Source organism: Gadus morhua, chromosome 4 (assembly GCF_902167405.1).
Source record: "Gadus morhua chromosome 4, gadMor3.0, whole genome shotgun sequence".
NCBI lineage: Eukaryota > Metazoa > Chordata > Actinopteri > Gadiformes > Gadidae > Gadus > Gadus morhua.
The window spans coordinates 12,670,015-12,690,305 of record NC_044051.1 but is presented as its reverse complement, the minus strand read 5'-3'; the positions used below and the strand labels follow the sequence as shown (position 1 = coordinate 12,690,305).

At 47.7% G+C, this 20,291-nt stretch overlaps 1 protein-coding gene across 3 annotated transcripts in view; it reads left to right on the top strand.

The window, feature by feature from the left end:
* Positions 1-14,786, top strand: part of ric1 (RIC1 homolog, RAB6A GEF complex partner 1) — a 44,241-nt gene extending 29,455 nt beyond the window's left edge. For 2 of the 3 annotated variants that reach the window (XM_030353329.1, XM_030353328.1), the window contains exons 12-27: positions 500-754; positions 1,227-1,265; positions 1,591-1,701; positions 2,702-2,791; positions 2,998-3,158; positions 3,565-3,703; positions 4,019-4,135; positions 4,690-5,121; positions 5,401-5,712; positions 5,991-6,200; positions 7,201-7,337; positions 7,578-7,858; positions 8,370-8,597; positions 9,622-9,799; positions 10,275-10,463; positions 11,351-14,786. In XM_030353329.1, the coding sequence (XP_030209189.1) occupies positions 500-754; positions 1,227-1,265; positions 1,591-1,701; positions 2,702-2,791; positions 2,998-3,158; positions 3,565-3,703; positions 4,019-4,135; positions 4,690-5,121; positions 5,401-5,712; positions 5,991-6,200; positions 7,201-7,337; positions 7,578-7,858; positions 8,370-8,597; positions 9,622-9,799; positions 10,275-10,463; positions 11,351-11,756 (3,285 nt within the window). In that variant the 3' untranslated portion in view covers positions 11,757-14,786. The remainder of the gene's footprint in view (positions 1-499; positions 755-1,226; positions 1,266-1,590; positions 1,702-2,701; positions 2,792-2,997; positions 3,159-3,564; positions 3,704-4,018; positions 4,136-4,689; positions 5,122-5,400; positions 5,713-5,990; positions 6,201-7,200; positions 7,338-7,577; positions 7,859-8,369; positions 8,598-9,621; positions 9,800-10,274; positions 10,464-11,350) is intronic. The other variant, XM_030353330.1, reaches the window with a different exon arrangement.
* Positions 14,787-20,291: the final 5,505 nt, after the last annotated feature.

Here is a 20,291-nt window from a genome sequence, read left to right as displayed (position 1 = left end):
AAAATACAAAACAGCACGTGTATTATTTAATGTCGTATGAAGCGTGTAACTTAATTGCTCACTTGCTGTTCCCTGGCCGATAAAGGGGCCCAGTTCCCCGAGATTTGTGCGGTTGGCGGATGAATTGAAGGGTTGTACTACTGATTAGCTCGTAAGAGTCATGAGTCGCCGTCCATGGCATTGTAATAACGATACAAGTCAGGCTTTGTTGCAATGTGGACCAAAAAAATACATTCTGCCTCACTGCTGCCAACTAGTGGTTGGAAAGATTTAAATGATCTCATTGTTGTTGTTTCATGTCCTCATGAAGACTCTCACACTTCTCATCGCTTGTTTTTCTTACTTACTGAACCAAGAAGTGGAAAACCGGTCCTGGGCTTCGGCCCGGCATTAAACCAAAACAATAAACAAAGTAGTGTCGGGGAATGGAACGCCCTCCAAGTGCACCCTTATGCCACCTTCATCCTCGCCCTCTTCCTCTTCCTCCTCGGTGTCCCAGAGTAACCAGGAGCAGGTGTTGCTCCACGGAGAAGACCGCCTCTACCTGACCTGCGGGGACCCCGCGCAGACACACAACTACAACAACACAAACGGCGGCGGCGGCGGCGGCGGCGCCGACCCCCATGTCCCGCACCCCCACGCACAACCCCAGCCCCAGGACGGCAGCCCGCTGCACTCCCCTCCCGGCCACAACGCCGCTCTCTCTCAGGGCCTCAGCACTTTACTGGGACACAAACACTGGCACGTCATCCAGGTGAGGGCGCTTTTATTGTGGCGGCGGTGGGTTCACAACACGAGGCCGACGAGCCTCTCAGAGGGGCGTCACCGTGAGGGCCAAACGCTTATTGTTGTGGGTCAGTCTACAGGGGGAGTAGACTAAACTAGTGATGATAAAGATAAGATAACTAGGTATGGTGATGATATGTTAATCCCAGGTTCAGCCCCCAATCATGTATGATCCATGCGTGTCAAAGCAACAGCAATGGTTAACGTGTTATCTTCACTTATAGTGCTGCTCTTTATGTGAACCAGGGACATAAAAAGAGCAACGCTGTAAATATTTCCCCAGTGTTTGTCCTACGATGACCCCTCTGTGAAATAGATCTGTTGATGGGTTATTGTAGGTCTTAGCCTTGTTGAGCCTGGCTCAATCCTGTTTACCTTGGGAAGAATATGAAGACTGTTATTTCTTACACCAATGCGGGTTTACATTTTTTTGTCCTCAGATCCACTGCACATACCTAGAGAGCAATTGGCCAATCCGGGTGAGTGGAAAAATATTTAGCTGTTCTGTTTTATGTGAAGGTTGTGTGGGTCATATCAGGTGAAAGTGTTGCAAGCAGCTTTTAGAAAAGTGTTTGGATTTTCCGACTACTTTATTTGAATGGAGAACATTTTGTTTGAAGGATTATTATGTGCCCAAATTTTCTTTTTAGATTTTTTTTTTCTTTTAGAGATTTGCCAAGACTGTGTTATCGTATCGTTGACTATTTAGGATATGTGGACGATTTAAGAACAGTTTTTATCACATTGATAAAAAAACATACAGCTTTACCAAGCATATTTTGATATGTTTGTGTGTGTGTTCAGTTTGCAGCCATCGACTCTGCAGGCCAGTGCATGGCAGTGGCCGGGAGGCGGGGCTTCGCTCACTACTCTCTCTACAGCAGGAAGTGGAAGCTGTTTGGGAACATCACCCAGGTACTGAGGGCCTGCTGGGGGAAACACTGGCCTGAACAAAACCAGCACTGATACACGACATCGCTCATCCATGTTATCTTTAGAACTGTATTAGTATGATGTTAATCTATATTAACTCCATCCATGTTATTTTAGGACTGTATTAGTATGATGTTAATCTATATTCACTACATCCATGTTATTTTAGAACTGTAGTAGTATGATGTTAATCTATATTAACTCTATCCCTTTTATTTTAGAACTGTATTAGTATGATGTTAATCTGTATTAACTCCATCCATGTTATTCTAGTACTGTTCAATCATGATGTTAATCTAAATTTTCTACATCTGTTATTGAACTGTTTTAGTATGATGTTAATCTTGTTAGATTTCAGCTTATTTCTAAACTGTTCGTATGGACTCTGCGTTGTGTTTTTTCCGTCGTAGTGGTAATTCTTGAAGTCGAAATCAAAGCAACTTGACAGGTTGGATCAGAGGGTTGAATAGATGGTTTATTCCAGGATGTAATACAGCGAGATACAGACTTAGGTTGAATAATCTATAGTGGACGCGGTTGAGGAGCAGTTTTGAGACGTGTTCCTTGGCTGTCGAAACCCTCTTCTCACCGATCCAAAGGGTTGGGGCGAGTATTATACACAGAGAAAACATGAATAACACGTAAACAGAAGCACTCTCAGCCTTGATAAGGTATATGGCCCTGGCTATGTCCCAGAGGACCAGGTCGGTTCATCCTTGTTGAGACATAACAAATGGCAGATGTTAGGAAAATAACACCTTGTATCAGTGTGAGAGGCACTGGCCTGTTCCTAGACTAGAAATGTGAACACAGAGAGACACTGAAATACACCAACATTCTACAATCTGTATTTACTCCATCCATGCTATATTAACTCCATCCATGTTGTTTAGTTGTCTACACCCTCTCATTGTGCGTGTTTCCTAGAGTCTTGCAGTAGTGGACCTGTGTCACTAACCTGATTGATTTTGTTTGTCCCCAGGAGCAGAACATGACCGTCACCGGGGGTCTGGCCTGGTGGAAGGACTTTGTCGTGGTGGCGTGTTACAATTTCATCGACCAGCAGGAAGAGGTATGACCCAGAAGGAAAAACCTTGTTTTTCACTCATCATTTAAAATAATTCTTCTAGTCCATCTGTAGAGGTCATCGAAAAGGGAACACTGATTCTAACTGTGTGTGTGTGTGTGTGTGTGTGTGTGTGTGTGTGTGTGTGTGTGTGTGTGTGTGTGTGTGTGTGTGTGTGTGTGTGTGTGTGTGTGTGTGTGTGTGTGTCTCAGCTGAGGCTGTACCTGCGGTCATCCAACCTGGACAATGCGTTTGCCTCGGTGACGCGCTTGCCGGCAGATACGCTGCTGATCAACGTGTTCCGGGACATGGTGATCCTGTTCCGGGCCGACTGCTCCATCTGCCTCTACAGCCTGGAGCGGAGGAACAGCGGGTGGGTGCCTCCCTATAGCCTTCACCCTGTAGCTTCCACTCTTAAGGGTGCTGGAGGGGACGTTAAAGGGGACATACTAGACCGCCAGGTGTGAGTATGATTAGCCGTTACAAATCGGCCTCTTCTGACATCACAAGTGGGCGTGTCCACCTAGATTATGACGGACAGATAGATGAGCAACGTTTGCTACAGTCCACTGGGCAGACTGATCTATCCAGCATATATCTAGGTGGACACGCCCACTTGTGATGTCAGAAGAGGCAGATTTTCCAAACGGCTAATCATACTCGCACCTGGTGGGGTAATATGTGAACTTTAAGGATCTAACAAATCGATAGAATCACTCGTACTGGGCATGTATTTTGACGTGTGTGTGTGTGTGCGTGTGTGTGTGTGTGTTCTCCAGTCCTAACCCCTCAGCCAGTGTGGAGCTGCTCCAGGAGGTGTCCATGTCCCGCTACATCCCCCATCCTGCCCTGGTGGTCTCCGTCACACTCACCTCCGTCCGCACCGAGACGGGCATCACACTCAAAGCCCCGCAGCAGGTAACACGCACACAGACAAGCACACATGCACACACACACACAGAGACAAACACACACATGCACATCTAGCTAAGGATGTGTTCCATAGTCACTGATGGATTATGAGGATTCTTCACTCAGGTTGTGACACACACACGCACACGCACACGCACACACCCCTCACTAAAGCCTGTGTGTTGTAATACACACCCCAATTCACCCATTATAACCGGCCGCTTGAGCTCGGTGACGTCCCACTCGTCATTACGAACAGTGAGTCGGTATGGGTGTGTGTCCCCCTCACACGTCGGTCGCTCACTCTGGCTCGCCCTGCAGGCCTGCGTGGCAGAGAGCATCATGCTGAACCTGGCCGGCCAGCTCATCATGCTACAGAGGGACCGCTCCGGGCCCCAGCTCAGGGACAAGGACACGCCCCCCAACAACAAGAAGCTGGTGAGTCACCACCTGGGGGTCCACAGTCTGGTGGTCCACGTGGGGGTGGGGGGGAGTAAAGCCTTGAATGGAAAGGGGGTAAAAAGGCACACACCGCATGTGTTGGACATCATTTGAATGAAAGAAAAAGTGTCGACAATCTTTTGATTTTGTGTATTTATTTTTATGCACTCATTAATAGACGACCTATGGGCATGTCATGTGTCACCCACTCCATTGACCAATCAGTAACATTTAGAATCGTTGATCTGACCCCAAAGTTCCCATCACCGTGGTTACCACCACTATCTCCTGATCTCCTTAGTCTCTAAATGAAAGAGTTCCTCTTTTCCTAGTTTCGGAGCCCACGGCCGTATAGGAGCTTCAAAACCCCCCTGCTGAGGGTTAAGCTACTCGCGCTTGAATTTAAACTTTGATGTGTCTGTTTGTGCCTCTCTCTCCTACTCTCTCTCTCTCTGTGTGTCTCTCTGTGTCTCTCTGTGTGTCTCTCTCTGTCTCTCTGTCTCTCTGTCTCTCTGTCTCTCTTTCTTTCTTTCTACCCCCCTCCCCCCCAGCTCTCCTTCTGCCCCCCGGTGGTGCTGGCTCAGTGCGTGGAGAACGTGTGGACCACGTGCCGCTCCAACCGCAAGAAGCGCCACCTGCTGGAGGCGCTGTGGCTGTCGTGCGGCGAGGCGGGCATGAAGGTGTGGCTGCCGCTGTTCCCGCGCGACCACCGCAAGCCGCACTCGTTCCTCTCGCGGCGCATCATGCTGCCCTTCCACATCAACATCTACCCGCTGGCCGTGCTGTTCGAGGACGCCCTGGTGCTGGGCGCCAGCAACGAGACGGTGCTGTACGACGGGCTGCAGGGCGGGGGCTGCGGCGGGGCGGCGTCCCCCTCCGAGCCACTGGAGGCGCTGTTCCCCTACTGCACGGTGGAGCGCACCTCGCAGATCTACCTCCACCACATCCTGCGGCAGCTGCTGGTGCGGAACCTCGGAGAGCAGGTACGTCTGTCCCCGTCCCCCCGTCCCCCGAGAGAGGGAGGTGATTGTGTTGCCGTGGCGATGGACTGGAAGCGGGAGAGCCGATTGATTGATTGATTGGGTCTGGGAGTCTGGTCGGGCGGGTGGATGTTTTTTGTTTGCGTGTCATCTAATCGGTGGGTTCCGTTCGTTCTCGTGTCGTTTAATCGATTGACTTGAAGGGCTTTTGTTTTAAAACAATTCATTAAAGCGGGTGCTTACGCTGTCGACGTAACGATCCCCCCCCCCCCCCTCCCCCAGGCCCTGCTGCTGGCCCAGTCGTGCGCCGGCCTCCCCTACTTCCCCCACGTGATGGAGCTGATGGTGCACGTGGTGCTGGAGGAGGAGGCCACGTCGCGGGAGCCCATCCCCGACCCGCTGCTGCCCACCGTGGCCAAGTTCATCACGGAGTTCCCCCTGTTCCTGCAGACCATCGTGCACTGCGCGCGCAAGACGGAGTACGCCCTGTGGAACTACCTGTTCGCCGCCGTGGGCAACCCCAAGGACCTGTTCGAGGAGTGCCTCATGGCACAGGACCTGGACACGGCCGCGTCCTACCTGATCATCCTGCAGGTACGCCCGAGGAAAAGGGAGCGGGGGGGGACACGGAGAGAACGGGGGGTGGGGTTGCTAGGGACTGGGGGTTAAAGCACCGCCTGGAGATTGAAAGAGGACCTATTTTATTCTTTTAGAAAATGTTGACGTTCTGTTATTTATTGATTTATAGATATGTACGTTTATTTTTAAATTAATTTCTAAATAATCTGTAGATTATTTGCAGGTTTTATGATTATTGTGATGATGAAAATGATTGTAACTGTGAGGCCTGCCCCTTGGCGTGCTTGCTCCAGGGCGGTGCCGGTACTGTCCCCCCCCCTCACCTGTCCCCTGGCTCTGTGCAGAACATGGAGGTGCCCGCGGTGAGCCGGCAGCACGCCACGCTGCTCTTCAACACGGCCCTGGAGCAGGGCAAGTGGGACCTCTGTCGTCACATGATCCGCTTCCTCAAGGCCATTGGCTCTGGGGAGATGGACACCCCGCCCCCGACGCCCAGCACTCAGGTAGCGGGCCGACTCTCTAACCAAACACAACACGCTTTAACAATACACCACACGCTTTAACAACACGCAACACGCTTTAACAACACACAACACGCTTTAACAACACGCAACACGCTTTAACCAAACACAACACGCTTTAACCAAACACAACGCGCTTTAACCAAACACAACGCGCTTTAACCAAACACAACACGCTTTAACAACACGCAACACGCTTTAACCAAACACAACACGCTTTAACCAAACACAACACGCTTTAACAACACGCTTTAACAACACGCAACACGCTTTAACCAAACACAACACGCTTTAACAACACGCAACACGCTTTAACCAAACACAACACGCTTTAACAACACGCAACACGCTTTGACCAAACACAACACGCTTTAACAACACGCTTTAACAACACGCAACACGCTTTAACCAAACACAACACGCTTTAACAACACGCAACACGCTTTAACCAAACACAACACGCTTTAACAACACGCAACACGCTTTAACCAAACACAACACGCTTTAACCAAACACAACACGCTTTAACCAAACACAACGCGCTTTAACCAAACACAACACGCTTTAACCAAACACAACACGCTTTAACCAAACACAACACGCTTTAACAATACACAACACGCTTTAACAACACACAACACACTTTAACAATACACCACACGCTTTAACAACACACAACACACTTTAACAACACACCACACGCTTTAACAACACACAACACACTTTAACCAAACACAACACACACTTTAACCAAACACAACACTCTTTAACCAAACACAACACACTTTAACAACACGCAACACACTTTAACAAAACACCACACTGTTTAACAAAACACAACATACTTTAACAATACACCACACACTCTAACAAAACAAATCTCACTTTAACAAAGCACAGCACACTTGACACCAAACACACAATTTCCCATCATAATAATGACATTAAGACCCCGTGTGTTCCTGTGTTCCCCCCCGTCCAGGAACCCAGCTCAACGGGAGGCTTCGAATTCTTCAGGAACCGCAGCATCAGTCTGTCCCAGTCGGCCGACTGCATCACCACGGGCAAGTTCAACCTGCAGAAGACCTTCAGCATGCCCACGGGACCCTCCTCTAAAGGGTAAGGCCCGCGGCTCCCCACGGCGTGATTCATAATGACAGAGGGCACTTACACACACACATACACGGACGCAGAGAAGAAGGTAGGATCACTCCCAGCTCAAATTAAGATCACCCTCTCCTGCTGGTCTTCTAATTAGATTGATTTTTTTATGAATGAATTTAAATGTGTGAAAGGGTTAGCGTTAATTAACCCCCTTGTGCCCCCTTGTCGTCGTCGTCCCCCCCCCCCCCCGGCCAGGCGGGAGGTGGAGTGTGCGGAGAACATGTACATCGACCTGATGCTGTGGCGGCACGCGCGCCACCTGCTGGAGCAGGTGCGCCTGCGCGACCTGGGCTGCTTCTCGGCCCAGCTGGGCTTCGAGCTCATCGGCTGGCTGTGCCGCGAGCGCAACCGCGTGGCCCGCGTGGAGGACTTTGTGGGCGCGCTCAAGACGCTGCACCGCGACTTCCTGTGGCCCTTCCCCGTGCTGCCCGCCGGCAGCCTCAGCTCGCCGCTGAAGAACGGACGCTGCCGCGCCGGTGAGGGGGGAGGAGGTAGGGGAGGGAGGGAGGGAGGGAGGGAGGGGAGGAGGGAGGCAGGCATTGAATCAATGTCTAAAGTGCACTGACCTTTATAAATGAAGGCTTTCTTTGACCCTAAAGTACATCTCAACTGTGGCACTATAGTAGTTCTATAATTGTATGCTACAGTACTTCTTTTATTTGATACTACAGTACTTCTAATAGTCTCTGTTACGAGAGTATGTTTATTCTACAGTACTTCTAATCTTTATAGCCCAAAGCACACGGGCGTATTACGGTTCATATAAGTAGAATACTTTATAGAATGATATTGTTTTAAACTAAACTATTGTTCTCTACTCGCTTCATATCGGACTAAAGTCTACTTCAGACACGAAATTCCAAAAACTTTATTTAGCAACACCCGCTGTGGGTATGATATAATAATTGTGCATAATCCTAGCAGTGATCTTGTATATCACTACTACAAATACTACTACAACTACTAATCCTGCTCTCTCCTGCTCAGTGCTGAGCACAACGCTGCTCAAGTCCCAGTCGGCGGACAGCCTGCTGCACAGCGACATGGACACGGGGCCCGCCGCCCTCCCCCCGGTGGCCCCCAGGGGCCGCGCCTGGCTGGAGGCCCTGGGGCCCGGGGCCAAGGACATGGACACGGGCTCCTCCTCAAGCCACTCCCTCCACCGCCTCACCCCCGAGACCCAGGACGCCTTCCTCTCGCCCCTCTCCAACAAAGGTACCGGGGGCCCGGGGTCTATAGGGGCATCGCTGAGGCCTCTGCTGTCTGGGGGGCCCGGGGTCTATAGAGGCATCGCTGGGGCCCCGGGGGTCTATAGAGGCACCTACTGTTGTCTCTGCTGTCTGGGGGGCCCCGGGGTCTATATAGGCATCGCTGGGGCCCCGGGGGTCTATAGAGGCACCTACTGTTGTCTCTGCTGTCTGGGGGGCCCCGGTGTCTATAGAGGCATCGCTGGGGCCCCGGGGGTCTATAGAGGCACCTACTGTTGTCTCTGCTGTCTGGGGGGGCCCGGTGGTCTATAGATGCACCTACTGCTGTCTCTGCTGTCTGGGGGGGCCCGGGGGTCTTAGATGCACCTACTGTTGTCTCTGCTCTCTGGGGGGCCCGGGGGTCTTAGATGCACCTACTGTTGTCTCTGCTCTCTGGGGGACCCCGGGGTCTATGGATGCACCTACTGTTGTCCCTGCTCTCTGGGGGCCCCGGGGTCTATGGATGCACCTACTGTTGTCTCTGCTGTCTGGGGGCCCCGCGGTCTATAGCTGCACCTACTGTTGTCTCTGCTGTCTGGGGGCCCCGGGGTCTATAGATGCACCTACTGTTGTCTCTGCTGTCTAGGGGCCCCGCGGTCTATAGCTGCACCTACTGTTGTCTCTGCTGTCTGGGGGCCCCGCGGTCTATAGCTGCACCTACTGTTGTCTCTGCTGTCTGGGGGCCCCTGTGGACTTTGATTTGGTGGATTGCCATGGGTTAGGGGTTTGATTACCCCTGCCAAAGACCCTTTTTAAGACTGCGCATGTATTAATGTTCATAAAAATGTTGTTTATGAATCATTTTCTGGTTATTGAATTTAAAATCATTGTATATGTTGAAGGAGTAAATGTTATTAAAGAGAAGATATTTTTGCTCTGGGACGCCTTCATCGAAAGGGTATCGAACTCGGTTCCTTTTGGCTTGGAGTAGGGAAACTGATACTCTCCTCCCCCCGATTTCTACCTTTCTAACTTCCTCCCCCCTCCCTCAGTGGAGGAGTACAGCCTCGGCTCGGCCACGGACCTGACGGAGAACAGCTCGGTGGTGGACGGGGACTGGACCATGGTGGACGAGAACGCCTCCACCCTGAGCCTCAGCCAGGCCGAGCTGGAGCACATCTCCATGGAGCTGGCCAGCAAGGGCCCCGACCGGTCCCAGGTGCAGCTCAGGTGAGGAACCCCCCACCACCACCCCCCCCACCCCACACACCAGGATGGTGTGTGGGGATGTTCCAGGATGCCCACATTACCCTAACATAGGGCTGTGTAATTAATCCAATTTTTAATCGCAATTTCCATCTTTGGGTCCTAGGATCTCCAAACTAATATAATCTGGATTAAACTTTTTAAACATTCAATGTTTTATAGAAATTGCTAGCATGCACAGCTGGGTATTATTTTTTTTTACATTATTTTCTATTTTTGCATTTTCTATTTTAACATTTTGTGCATATTTTTTTAAGGGGGAATTTCAAAGTTCTCAGTTACAAAGTGTTTTTTTGGAGAAAGATGCTAAATAAATGCATCAGGTTTTCAAACTCAAATAATTGTGATTTCAATATCGACTGATTATTGATTGATTATGATGTTCTTCCATAATGCAGAAGCCCTACCCTAACATACTGTACATCCCGCCATCGTTCAGATACCTGCTCCATATTTTCATGGAGGCGGGCTGTCTGGAGTGGTGCGTGGTGATTGGTCTGATCCTGCGCGAGGCCAATGTCATCAAGCAGGTGATTGGCTACCTGGATAGCCCCGAGGTTCCGCCCGAGACGGTGCAGAGTGTCCGCAGCGGCCTATTGGCTGTGGACTCGTGGGCCTCCACCGATTGGTAGGTAGCCCGCATGCAGAGCGTTGTTTCGATCTCCTCTCGATGTCTACGAAATGTTAAAGGAGAAATGTCTTTTTTTTATTGATTGAGCCGACTCGTACTGCTAGTTTTGACGTTATCTAAAGTAACCGTAATGAATCCCAGAGGGATGTCTCAGGACGGCAGGTGGACGTTCGTTAAGGAACGCTTTCACCTGGGAAAAAAATATTTTCGATAATTAAAGAGGAGGGAGAAAAGGTCACGACCCAAAGGGTCGCTATCGTGACTCCCAATCCTGTGAGCCCAAACCCTAATGCTGCACCCCCTCTTCACCCTCCACCCCCTCTTCACCCTCCACCCCCTCTTCACCCTCCACCCCCTCTTCACCCTCCACCCCCTCTTCACCCTCCACCCCCTCTTCACCCTCCACCCCCTCCACCCTCCACCCCCTCTTCACCCTCCACCCCCTCTTCACCCACCACCCCCTCTTCACCCCCCACCCCCTCTTCACCCCCCACCCCCTCTTCACCCACCACCCCCTCTGCCCAAAAACCCCACCCCCACCCCATCCAACCTCCTACCTCAAACCCTTTACCCTCCACCCCATTCGCCCTCCACCCCCACCCCCTCCACCCCTACCCTCCATCCCCACACCCTCTCACCCCATCCACCCTCCAACCTTACCCCCTCCACCCTCCAACCTCACCCCCTCCACCTTCCACCCTCCAACCCCCCAACCCCACACCCTCTCACCCCCTCCACCCTCCAACCCCACACCCTTTACCCTCCACCTCCTCCACCCTTGAAACCCACACTCTACCCTCACCCCCTCCACCTTCCACCCCCTCCACCTTCCACCCCATCCACCCTCCACCCCCTCCACCCCCACCCACCCTCCCCCCCACCAGCCTGGGCTTCAAGCCCTTCCTCAGCCTGATCCGGCCCCAGCTGCAGCAGCTGATGGAGGCGGCGGCCGAGCAGGTCCACACCGAGGCCTTCCAGGCCACCGGCCCGGGGGGCTCCAAGCTGGGCGGGGGCGGCGCCGACGGCCTGGCGGGAGGGGGGGCCGGAGGAGGAGCAGGAGGCGGAGGCGGCGGAGGAGGAGGAGGAGGTGGTGGAGGTGGAGGAGCGATGGGCGGGGGGGCCTCAGCCCGGACCGAGGACAGCAGATCCAGCACGGCCTCGCTGGGCCTGGCCATGCCCTCCCTGGACCCCCCTGGGGGCTTCCCCCGGCCCCCCGCCGAGGTCGGGCCCCCGGAGGAGGGGGAGGAGCTGGGGGACAACGAGGGGGAGTACGACTGCACCCTGTCATGAACACTAAAGAGAGAGGGGGAGAGAGAGGGAGGGGGAACTCCTGAACTCTGAACTATGGTTGAACTTTGGACCCTGGAGGTATAGGCAAAGGAAGAATGGCCGGAGGTCGAAGATGCAGAATTAGGAAGGATTGGAATTAAAGTGTGTGTGTGTGCGACTGTGTGTGTGTTACTGCTGGTCTGACTGTGTGTTCAGGAAGAGCCCGCAGTAGGTGCAGGTTGTTCATTGAATCCGTATTATCCACTCTATAGATTCCAAACTAGAGGCCTGTTGGAGACCTACACTGGCCCGCTACCAGAAGCCCAAACCGACTAGCACGCACACACACACACACACACACACACACAGACACACACACACACACACCACACACAGATAGCCAACCCGAAACACAGGCGGAAGAAGGCAAACCAACAGGCTCCTTTTAGCTGTTGTCATTTTTTATCCTCAATATGGCTTACCAAGAGAGACGGAGAGACCCTGTGGTGTGTGTGCGCGTGTGTGTTTGTGTGTGTTCAGGACCGCAGGCACAGGCACCTCTTTTCTCTTCATCCTCCAGATTGCCCACCAATGTTTTTTTGCCACACACCGTGTTGTCACTGGACACTTTCGGACCGTAATTTGTCTCCCAAATCTCCACCGCCACTAATCCTTATCTGAGCCCCCCTCGCTGGACGGCCGCTCAGTTAAGTTCTTGATCTTCGATGTGCACAGACGTCTCACGGCCACTCACTCGAGGCACTTGGGGTGTGTGTGTGTGTGTGTGTGTGTGTGTGTGTGTGTGTGTGTGTGTGTGTGTGTGTGTGTGTGTGTGTGTGTGTGTGTGTGTGTGTGTGTGTGTGTGTGTGTGTGTGAGGGGGGGGGGGGGGGGGGTCGTCCGCACTTTCATACCTCATGATTTCAAGTTGCTTCCTTTTTTCTCCAATCATGTAATGATGCATGTCATATTTTTCTATGAATTCACCCCCTTTTTTAATTTTAATGCCACCTTAAAATAATGGATTGACGTATGTTTCATTCTTCGTTACATTTTTTTTTCAGATGTAATTCCACTAAAGTATGTGGCAGGTGCGTGTTTTTCCAGTATTCAGAACATACGTTCGCGTCTGAAAGGTACAAACGACATCCCACAACATATGACTCCGTAGCCTGTGGAGTTTTTAACAAACCCATGACGCTGAGGCCAGGCCCTTCTTCGGTGGTACACTTCATCAACTGAAATCTGATCAGTCCTCATTAATGATGAAGTGCATTGTGGGTATAAAAACAAAAATCCTCACTTTTTATTTTTTTGCCAATCCTAGCGACATTGTGCAATACAAGCGTGTTTGGGGACGGCCCAAATCGTGACAGTTATCGCTTTATCCCTGCGCACATACTGACCACACGATGTATGGATATGTTTGTTATTTGCTTGTCATATGGAGTATCTGCTTTCTTTTTATTCTCTTCGAGATGAACCATTGACGTTTGTTGTTCTTAAAGACTTTGTAAACATATAATTCTATTACCCACTTCGTAGAAGAATTGTGACTGACGCCCTCTTCTGGAGGGTCAACCAATCACAGCATATGATATCTATTTCAGAGGAAAGCTACCGGGCATCCAAGAACTTTCAGAATTATGAAATTATGAGACCAGAAATCTGTGATGGCTTTCATTGTAACAGCAAAATTTGCGGTTTCCCATTATAACATACAATAATTATGAAAGTGTATTGCTATTGACTATATGCTTATGGGGCCCTCTGGGTTGGTCCCCATAATCACGTTCAGATTTGTGTGTGTTTGAAAATGCTTATGAGGCCCAATGGCTGTGTCCCCACAAACACGTTTTCAAATTTGTGTGTTTGAAATTGATGTTCCATATATGTATTGAGTTTTGAACCATCATTTGTCGTGGTGAGGTAAGCTCACGTGGAATTGAAATTTTAACATTGAGTCATTATTAATTGTATTATTTATTGGTATTATTTCTGATGGGTGATAGAGTCAATGAATTGATGCCCAGCAGGAAATCCTTGTGATGATGATGATCAGTTTGCGTTTATGACTGGTTGATTAAGGTAACCCTCTCCTTGAAGACAATTAAGGATCAATATCATCTTTCTGAGCAAAAAGCAGAAGTCTTGTCGCAAATACGTCAGTATTATATTGTGCAATCGTTTGAAATGTTACACCCTGCTTTATTTTCTTTCATTTCATCCTGCTTTTATTAGATTTTACTTATTTTAACTGTCTGGTCAAATCTTTGTCACTTTTCACTCGCAGACCAAAATTAGTTTTCTTCTTTAATGTTTTTTTTGTTCCAGGAACAACACACGGTATGATGTACTTTAGAATAGTTGTTCGCTTTCCTGCATCCATATGACTTTCTTGGCTCTTGGTTTGCGATTTCCTGCCCTGAGCGCAAAACTTCCAGTATTGCTGATTCTCATGTAGTTTTCATCAAGGCTACGGTTGCGTCATGCGTCTGTGGGACGCCTACGTTAAAGGTCTCTATCGATGCTGGGCTGTTTTACTGTACAGTTGAGTTGGCGGAACTCGAACGACGAGAAATCGGTGATCCAAAGAGTAAAATTTCCGAGGCCTTTTGTTGTAGCTAGTTGCTTGGTTCAAGCGCTTACATCACGCACCTCAGTCCCTCCCCCCCTCATTTGCGTCCCCCCTCACTAGAACACCTAACTGGCATCGTACGTGACCATTTCCTAAGGAAATGAATATTTTCAGAGACTGCCTGTTCTCCTCTCTGCAGGACAGTTTGTAAGGACTGACGCCCTCTGTGGCCGGAGCCGTAGAGGGAGAGGTACTCCCAAGTCAAACTCTCGAAGCATTCTTTCGGCGGTGAACTCCTTTGTACAGTTTTAAAATTGCCTATTTTGTGACTCAGAATAGACACTTTGGTCAGTAATGCTAGACATCATCAATGCAGTGTAAAGATGCTCTATTGTACAATTGCCTTTTCTACTCCCGTTCGGTTTTTCTACTCTTTTCCCCTTGTATATAGACCAATAAATTATTTTTAAAAACACTTAGCTGTATTGACTTCATTTTTTTGCGTTATCTTGATCTATACGTCAATATGACGTCATCCATTCCATTCAACCATATGACTCAGAGGACACAGCGAGACACACCTGCCAAAAAAATCTCAATTTATTGAATGATAAATCAAACAATTGGTTATAAAACCTTGAAGCTTAAATGTAACTTACAGTATATTGTTAAAAAAAAAATTAGGCAGAGCTGAAAGTTTAAAGACATTAAACAAATGCATTAAAAGTGGATGAAATCGACTAGTTACCGTGGGAGTGCAATCAGTACAGTATTCAGAACATTTTTATTTACATATCCCAAAGCCAAACAGTCAAGCAGCTTATTTTTATAAAAGAGAAAACATCGGATGAGTTATTTCACAGTATTTAACCTCTCGGCTACTGTAAATGGCTTTAGTTTACATCAGTTTGTTTATTTAGTACAGGGGTCTCAAACTCGCGGCCCGGGGGCCAATTGAGGCCCGCGGGATGATATTTTGTGGCCCCCTACTTGACAAAGTTTAGTGTTAGTGCGGCCCGTGCGTTGTTGTCAAACGCACATTTTTTGTCGCTTGCCACACTTTTTTATCACTTGTGATAGGGTGACCAGATGTCCCGGTTTTGCCGGGACAGTCCCAATTTTGAGTTGCGTGTCCTGAGTCCCCGGTTGTCAGCGATTACATAGCCAAGTTGTGCTACTTTTTTTTGTGGAATACTGGATCTGGCCCAGCCTGACCCAGACTCTACCTCCAGTGGCCCCCAAGTAAGTTTAGTTTGAGACCCCTGATTTAGTGGGAAAACTAGGATTTATATTAGACTGCTTACTAGTCTTTAAATCCAGATCCTTATTAAGTTATTAAGGCTAGATTCAGCAAGAGTACATCTTTGTGCTACGTCTGATAAATAAACATGCTAACTGCAGAAGAGCCAAACAATGCTATTTATTTTCCATTTTAAAAGCTATGTTTTTTTTTTATCTATCACTTTTAACGCTAGGGGGAAATTTAGTTTAGAAGCATTATTAAATTGATTGAAATCCTCTAAACATCGCGAAAGAAATTCAATAAATAACAGAGAAAATAATCCAATATTTGTGGTTGTTTAGGTCTGTAATAAGTCTGGCCAATTATTTAATTTGGCCGAAAGGAATGATTGGATGATGGATCCTTCCAAAAGGCGAGGCAGAGCTATTTCCAAGAGCTAGCGAGCTGGTAGCCTGTTTTGGGGTGTGGCTTTGGAAGTAGGCCTGAAGGGAGGGGTGGGCTTTTTTCAGTTGGATACTTTCAAAAACTATTTTACTCTGGCTGATCCTCCAAATTGCCTACCCTAGCTTTAACTGCAGGCTGTTTCCCCAAATGACTCTAAAGTTTGATGACCATCTTTGGAAAAATACATGCATGTCCCCGTTTACATAACAGCATTCAACAATGATAACCTAGTAAGTTTTGTCATGAACCACGGCTATCCCGTTCAGGGAGATGATTGCACCTTTTGAAATTCACATCATTCAAGTGTCCTCTTAATTCACATCTTAAATATGTTGCCATCAAAATGTATTCTTATAGCCCGTCTTTAGTCAGAAAATCCTACAAAGTTTGTCACACCTTTGTACGATTTATTTTAGACAGTGCAAATTCTTGCGAGGTTTGGAGGTTGAGAGGCGTAATGTTAGTCATGCAGGCATTGCTCGGCAGATGCTACAGCAATAGACTGGGGTACAGCCCAAGAACAAGACAGAAAGCCGTGAGACATAAATATTGCCCAGATCTTAAATTTTCTGAAATCTTATAGGAAAGAAACACTATGAAAGCTCTTCAAATTGCTCACAGTGGTTTAACATTTTTAATAAGCAAAAGTTAATTCTTTCTTGAATGGGAAGATTTGGAATGTGATTAGTGACAGCAGCTTATATACAAAATGCATTCATTGCTGATCAACTTTGATTGAGAAAAAAACATAACGTTAATGATTTTGATGCTTTCGCACAATTGTTGAACGGACAACTGTTGAACTGAATCACCCATCCTGAAAAGATGGGCTCACATTAAATAAACTGCAGTTAAAACATAGCATTCAACCCAAGCAGAGCAGTCACTCCTTTTCCATTCACAGACTGCAATGCACCTAGCAAAGAGCCAAGATAGACACCATCATTCCCTACCCAAATAAAACATACGCAACAAATAAAAAAATCGAAACGGAAAGCTGTACAATGCGGCACTTGCTTGCAGTAAGACTTGTTGAGAGGTGGTCCACGTCACGAGCGTAAACATTAGTTTGTTTGAGGACGCGTACGATTTTAAGGCTGCCAAAAATCAACCTCAATCACAGGGCATCACATAAATGACACCCACCCTGTAGGTTTCACATTTAGTTGGCATACAACATTTGACAAGAGTCTCCATTGTGGGTTTTGTATCGGTGCTTACACACACTGTGCTGACCTACATTGAGAGGGACAGACACTTTGTGTTGCATAGATTTGGTTTCTGCGTGACAATGAAAGTGATGGAAATGTTAGCTATGACAGATTTAGAACGCGGGGTCTATTTGTCAGCCAAACAATATGGGATTTAGAAGAATTCCAAGAGAGCGGTCTTGTGGATAATCGTCTTTTCAACTTTCTTTCTTTTTAAACCCATGAAAAAAAGTAGAACACCACCACCTAAACATTTACTTTCCCCCCTAATGCATGAATGATTCTGATATAGTTTCTGCTAAATGCGCGGGTAAATACACGGAAATCAGAAAAACATATAGAACATGTATGGAAATCATACAGCAATTAAAAAAAAAAACATGGTTTAATCCAGTCTGCAATCGAAGGACCAGAGATAAATTAAAGATCACTATACTAGTTTATTTAGACGGCAAACTGCTGAACAGATGGTGGTTTATCCTACATCGTATAGCCCTGGCGAACCTCTGTGGACCCGCATGTGACGTGTTTTCGGGAAATTAGCAAAGATTTAAAAAATAAATTATTCATTAATGCTGCTGCTTTTACAGTATAAATCTGTGGGATGTGTTGATAACGGAGAGTGGTTTTGAAATGAAATAGATGGCTGTTTGCTACAGTGATACGCTATAAGATGTCTTTTGCGGCACCAACAAACAACTTGGTAACACATGACATTTTTTTTTAATTCTAAATTAGTATGAGAAAAGATTAAATTAAACAGAATTGTAATAGTTAGTTATTTTCGAATGTACAGCATAACATAACCTAAAGATTATTTTGGACGTAACAACCCTAGTATTTGTAGGCTATTTTGAGGCGTGTTAGAAGTCATTAAAATAAAAACACAAATACACTTTAGTGTACATATTTAGAAAAATAGAATAGTATATTTTTACACCACGGTGCATCGTTTTGAAATGCACTGTGGCTGAGGTTGTATTTGCTGGTGTGGGACCACATTCAGAGTTACTAACTCAAAGACGGAACTACACATTAAAACCAATGTGATAATTGTAAACATTGAATAATGTGTATTGTAATACAAGCAATGTAATTCAGCTTGCGACAGGCTTTTAAGAATTTGTGGTTAGAACTAATATTGTTGCATACCACATAATTTAATAATAGACATTTAAGAGTTTCCACCAGATATTCTTAGGGAAAGCCTATTCTTCTTTTCAAAATCCTAGATTAAACGAATGGCTTTCATTAACACAATTTTTCTTTTGATATTGGATATATAGACTTGTGTAAAAGTCTAAAGACAATTTGTCTTGTCTTTTACATAATATCTCTTTCATTTATAAGTGATGAGAAATATGGCTCTCAAAATGAAATTCCGAAAAGTGTTTGTTTCCAGGTTTTTCTAATCGATATCCAAATTATTATATACATATAATTATAACCATCACAGCAACCCTTAATTAAAAAAAACACGTTAGGTTGCAACTAAAAACATATTGACTATTTAAAATTGAATTAAACGAATCCTTCTCCACATATGCCAAGAGTTACATTTAAGCAATCTTTATCATTAACTTCAAAAATTGAGTTGGTTGTTGGTGCATTCAGAGAGACAAACCTAAAGCCTAATCAACAATTAAAGAGATGCAAGAGGTTAACCACCATCCCTAACTCACAAATGGATCAAGTAGGTCAAACTTAATGAGGTTATAGTGCAAGTGTTGCAAATTCAAGTATGGACAGGGCCAGAGATAATCGTTGCATTTCTTCAGAACGCACACAGGCCTTTTCCATTCATTTGGGAGAAGTCCACCTTGCTTTTGCACATCAATAACAGCCTTATCAGTATGAGTCACCCATGTTGCTACCTTCCTCATAGACATCCATTGGCACCGCTAACTGTTAAAAAAACATTGGAAAGATAACTATCTATCTTCGGATCAATTTAAGACGGTCAAGATGAGTCAAAACTAAAGATAGCACCTGCTACCCCGATTATGCAAGTGTGAGATTACAGGGTGAAAACAAAACTACTTAAAACTCAAACGCAAATTCAAAAAAGAAGCTGCATTTTGCTTGCTCCCTAACAGTATCTTCCAGTGATGCACGTCTTCCCTAAGCTCCTCCACAATAAGAGTCACGGACCGAGTGTTAGAGCAAGGAGAAGCAGGTAGGAGTTGGCCAGAGAGAACGAGGAAAGGGAAAAAAAAGGTAGAAGCTAAAGTGCCAAAGGCCATACAGATTCCCATTAATTCACGTGTTCCCCTCACCCGGTAATCTTTTGCCGTACAAGAGCGACCACCGGCAGCGAGAGGGGGCGCCGTTGACTTCAGTTGGTCCGTCGGTTGAATATCAGGCCTAGGTCAGAGCGTCTTACCCCTCGGATAGCGGTTAGCTTACAAGCGCTATTGACACAGTGGTTGGATGGGGGGGGGGGGGGGGGGGGGGGGGGGGGGGGGGGGGGGGTCTCTCACACAGGCTAGAAGCATGTCCAACTGTGTGTGTGTGTGTGTGTGTGTGTGTGTGTGTGTGTGTGTGTGTGTGTGTGTGTGTGTGTGTGTGTGTGTGTGTGTGTGTGTGTGTGTGTGTGTGTATACGTTTCTGTGTGTACATGTGTCTGTGTGTATCTGTATGTATGTGTGTGTGAGTGTGTTAGTCTGCAGGCGTTATTTTTGCGGGTTTTCTTCAGTGTTCCGGTGATAAGCCCATAACCCCCTTCCACCGGCCCCTCCCCCAGCCCCCAGCCCCCAGCCTCCTTTAGTCGTGTTGGGCCCTCAGTAGCGGTACATGGTGTAGGTGCTGACCCAGGATGAGGGGAAGGCCCAGGAGGGGAAGCGCCGCAGCAGGGCGTCCATCTGCTCTGTGCGCTGGTCGGGCCCGAAGAAGTAGTGGGAGGAGACGGCCACCGAGACCACACCCCCGGGGCCCGAGGGGTCCGGCTCCTTGGGCGGCTGGGGGGGGGGGGGGAGAGACAGAGACAGAGACAGAGACAGACAGAGGAGACACATTGGTTGAAGGGAGGCACAACAGAAATGAGTTGTTTACTTCTCATGGCGTTATAAAGGGGATATCAAGG